Source organism: Sciurus vulgaris, assembly GCF_902686455.1.
Source record: "Sciurus vulgaris genome assembly, chromosome: 3".
NCBI classification, from domain to species: Eukaryota; Metazoa; Chordata; class Mammalia; order Rodentia; family Sciuridae; genus Sciurus; species Sciurus vulgaris.
In genome coordinates this window covers 61,226,576-61,231,333 of record NC_136463.1, presented here as the reverse complement: position 1 = coordinate 61,231,333, position 4,758 = coordinate 61,226,576, and the positions used below count along the sequence as shown (strand labels likewise).

The 4,758-nt window shown below is 37.7% G+C and overlaps 1 protein-coding gene across 1 annotated transcript; it reads right to left on the bottom strand.

The window, feature by feature from the left end:
• Window positions 1-1,430: 1,430 nt before the first annotated feature.
• LOC306656071 (olfactory receptor 1468-like) lies at window positions 1,431-2,369 on the bottom strand (the record flags this gene model as incomplete). Its single annotated transcript, XM_079130948.1, has 1 exon — window positions 1,431-2,369. The coding sequence occupies one exon, from the start codon at window positions 2,367-2,369 to the stop codon at window positions 1,431-1,433; it is 939 nt and encodes a 312-aa protein (XP_078987074.1).
• Between the last annotated feature and the right edge of the window lie 2,389 nt (window positions 2,370-4,758).

Below are 4,758 nucleotides of genomic sequence, written 5' to 3'. Positions count from 1 at the left end.
AAAAAGGGAAGGGTAGAGGCTGTACTGGGAAATGAAACTGATCAAATTTTGTTATGTGCTTATACAATTGTTTCACAGAGAATCACACTATTCTGTATAATTATAATCTTTCAATGAAAAAAATGGACCATAAAAAATTCTGCATCTCTGCATAGAATTTGGATGAAAAAAATTTTCTCACTACCTCCCCAAATCGAATCTCAATTGAGGAAAAGGGCTGAATTCTGGAGAGATAAATGTAGATCAGAGTGATACATACCACTTCTAGGCCTGGCCTATAAAACTCTTCTATGGAATCTTCTACCCATTATCTTTTCTCCAACTGGATAGCAGAACTTGAGGTGACTCTGGGAACTGCAAGCTAAAGATGACAGTGACTTCATCAGTTGCATAGCATGAAACGTGTGCCTCCCACACCCCAGTGCTAACTGCATTCTGAGAGCCTGTGCATTATAGAAACTAGTGTACCATTAGAAACACATGGAGAATGTTAAAATAAGTCAGTAATCTTAGCATTAAAAAATAAATTAAAACTGGATAATAATTCATTGCCATGATGAAACTTTGGCAAATTCAAATTCCACATTTTTAAGTCTTTAACAAGGTACTAAAATTTCCTCTCCATGCTTAAATTAAATCTTTACAGGATTAAAATAACATTTCAGATGCAAAGTTTACTGATAGATTTTAAAATACCAAGGAGGAAAAAGAGATCATTAAAGAGTATGGTTGATAAGCAAACTCTGACTTTCATACCCATGCTTGGAGGAATGACATTCAGGGTTCCAGACATGACTGAGTTCTCAGATAAATTCAAACAAAACTAGTATAACACAGCAAACTGAAAGTTCACTTGAGGTTAAGGCAGGTTAAAAAACAGAATGAAGGCATGGAAGTAAGTAGCTTTAAAAAATAGGTTAAGAGACAAAATGATGTGAACACTTCTAAGAAAGAAAAAATTTTTATTCAATAATGAAAGTCAAGTTTGGAATAAGGAACAGTACACAGATTGGGATTTAGTATTAGCATGAAAGGAAAGAACATCATTTGAAGCAAATATGCCTTATAACACAATATGGCTTTTTAAGACACTGCTTATAAAAACAACACAAGTTGAATCAGTGACTCAACAACTACAGACAAAAATTTCAATTGAAATATTTTATCTCATGTCTCCTCACCCTCGACTGGGTTTAACAAACAGGGAAGTCTTAATAGAAGATTACTGAGAACGACTTTTATATCAAATATTATAATCAATATATTGAAAATAGTTCTATTATTTAATGGATAATTATGTGGTATCATATTTGAATAGTAATTTCTATGATAGGAAGAAAGGACTAGAGAATAGCATTCAAATATTAATATCAACATATCAATACCATCATTTGCAGCAGAAAGTGATGCAATGCTCTCAAGCATTACCATCACAGGCTAAAGGGAATTTTCTTAAGGATTCTTCCTATTGCTTCCTTCATGTCTCTGTTCCTCAAGCTATAGATGAAGGGGTTTAGCATGGGAGTGACCACCGTGTACATCAGAGCCATGACAGTATCTTTCACAGTAGAATTATTAGCCGATGGACATAAGTAGAGTCCAATGACTGTCCCAAAGAAGAGCAACACCACAGAGTAGTAGGAGCCACAGGTGGAGAAGGCCTTACGGATACCTTGAACAGAAGGGACCTTGAGAATGGAGGACACGATGTGCCCATAGGAAACAACAATGAGGACGAAGGGAATGACAAGAATGAGGCCTGCTGTGATGAATATCACCAATTCATTGACATGAGTGTCGGAGCAGGACAGCTTCAGAAGAGCAGACATATCATAGAAAAAGTGGGGGATCACATTCTCTGCACAGAAACACAATCTGGCCATAAGTAGGGTGTGGAGCATGGCATGGAACATGGTCAACACCCAGGACAGCACCACCAGGGCGAGACAGAGTTTGGGGCTCATGATGGTGGGGTAGTGCAGGAGGAAGCAGATGGCCACATAGCGGTCATCGGCCATGGCCACTAGAAGGAAGCTCTCCAGGTCTCCAAAAAACAGGAAGAAGTACATTTGGGTCAGGCAGCCTGCATAAGGGCTGGTTGGAATTTGGCTCTGCATGGTTTGCAGCAGTTTAGGAATGGTTACAGAGGAAAAGCAGAGGTCAGAGAAGGACAAATTGCTGAAAAACAAATACATGGGAGTGTGGAGATGGGAGTCCAGGTGAATGAGGATGATGATGATGAGGTTTCCCAGGACAGCAGTAAGATACATGGTTAGGAATAAAGCATAGAACAGGTTGTGGTGTTCTGGCTGGATGGGCAGGCCCAGGAGGAGGAACTCTGAGATGGGAGATTGGATTCTTCCTGTCATGCTCTATCTCCAGTGTCTTTAAGAGAAGATAATAGGATTTTTTCAAACATAAATTAAAAAGCCAAACACATTTGTATGATGTGCTGTCTCTTAGGAGCTCTTCAATAATTGACTGCATTGATCTCACACTCAGCATTCAAAATCTCATCTACAATGAGATTGTGACATATCACTCAATCCAAGCCATCTCTCCAAGTTAGTTTCCTCACTTATCACTGAATGTAACTATGCTGACTCTTTTCTCCCTTCTGAAATGCTCTTATCTACTAGATTCTGTGTGATCACATTGATTCTTTGATGCTTCCATGGACATTTATTATCAATAATTATGATTGCTTTCTTCTCTGATAGTGTCTTACATGTCACTGTTTCCTGAGTTTTCCCCTGAACACTTCCCCTAAAATTCTATAAGTTTGTAAGTGATCACCTAATCCAATGGCATTGATAAGTGATCTAAACCTGTGATAAATAGCTCTATCACTTTCAGTTCTGAATCACTCATTAGCTCCTCATTCGTATACTACAACCATGTGCAGCTCAACAGAACCCAAATGAAACCCATGACTCACTCTACCCTCTCCAAATTCACTCCTCCATTCTCTTTTATCTCAGTAAAAGGAATCCAGGCTCAAGTCAGCAACCTGAGAGCTGTATTTCATCTGTTCATTTCCTTCACATTAACAGCTCACCTACCAAGCCCTCTAGATTCTGCCACTTCATTCTCTAATTCTTCCACCCTTTATTCCAGAGCTACAATGTGGACCAGGCTGACAATATACCTTGTCCGGAGTTTAGAACAGCCTATTGCTTCATCTCCCTGCTTCCATGCTCTCTCTCCTTCAAACTCATCCCAGTATGGCATCTGACATTAAAATCCAATCATCACTGTGATGAAAATTTCATGGATGCTCATTATTTTTAAGATCAAAATCCTTTTAAAGACACAGAAGAAAAAGGTATTTCACATTGTGACCCTTACCTACCTCCACAGTTCAGAATGACCCAACAATGACTTACATTCCTTCTCTTACAACATTGTGAACTTACAGATCTTAATTTCTTGATTCCAGCCTTTCAGAGTTGCTGTTCCTCTTTCCTAGCCTTGTCTTTCCTCTTTCTGTTTCACTTGACATACTCCACTTATATTTCAAGTTCTTTATTTGTGACTTGCTTAGATATACCTTGCCTGCTTCCATAGACTACCTGCATTTTACACTCATCACACAGCACTCAATTGTCTCGGTTTCTTATTTGTAGCTTACTTTTCACGAGAGTATAAATTCCACACTGGAAAGGCCATGTCAGCCTTCATGACTGCAACAGAGCCAGTACCAGGCATGGCACCAGAATATGGCCAGTGTTTCTTGAATATTTACTGGCTATCCTTCCGGCTGAGATATACATTCAGCAAAATTCAGAGACAGAAGCTCTGGAATGAATCTGACCTTACTTATGTATGTATATATGTGAATATACTATAAATTACCCATTTTGTATATCCAGAAGGCACTAATTAAAAAAAAACTATAGGTAAAAACAGAAAAATCATTAGATCAGAGGGAAGGGAGTGGGGAGGGAGAAGAGAATACTGGGAACTGAATTAGAGCAAAGTATAATCCAGGCTTTTTTGATTGTGTCAAAAATAAATACTAATATAAGTATAAAAACTCCATTAAAATACAACTTTGATTGTAGGTTTACAATAAATAATAAAATCAGAAAAAAATTTGAAGGCAGCATATTCCCTTTGAAGTTAGAATCACTACTCCTACTAAATCCTCCCAGAGGAACTCACTAGCTTGAACTGTGTATACTAGATTTTGACCCTCGATTACAGAATACATGGCTTCAAATCAATGGAGAATATTAGATAACTCAAACACACTAGATTTATCCTAAACAGACAACTACATATTCTGGTATATGTGACTACAGTGATAATTTGGTTCTTGTGTTGACATTCACATGACTCACTGATATCAGTATAAAAAGTGTTAATCCAAGGGCCAAGTTTAGTAGTTTAGGGAGAGTTAAAATTCAGAAAAAATGTTGATCCAATAGAGAGATTTAGTAATTTACAGAGAATTAAACTAATAAAGATATTTTGTACCTTTGAGATCTTACTCCATTTTTCTTCACATATCCACACTCAAGAGTGTTCAGAGCCAAGGAAAATGAAGGGGGACATTAAGGCCCATGGGTAGTTCCTCCCCTAAACAGAAAACTGAATTCAATTGCTGAACTTTTCACCCTGCTGATGATGTCTAATATAGTCATATTAATGGTTTTTACATCTACCATAATACACTGGTATTGCAGATAGAATAGGGATCAATTAGTTTGTATACATGCAATTTCTCAGAATGCTGCTTTCCTGAGAAATAAGTGG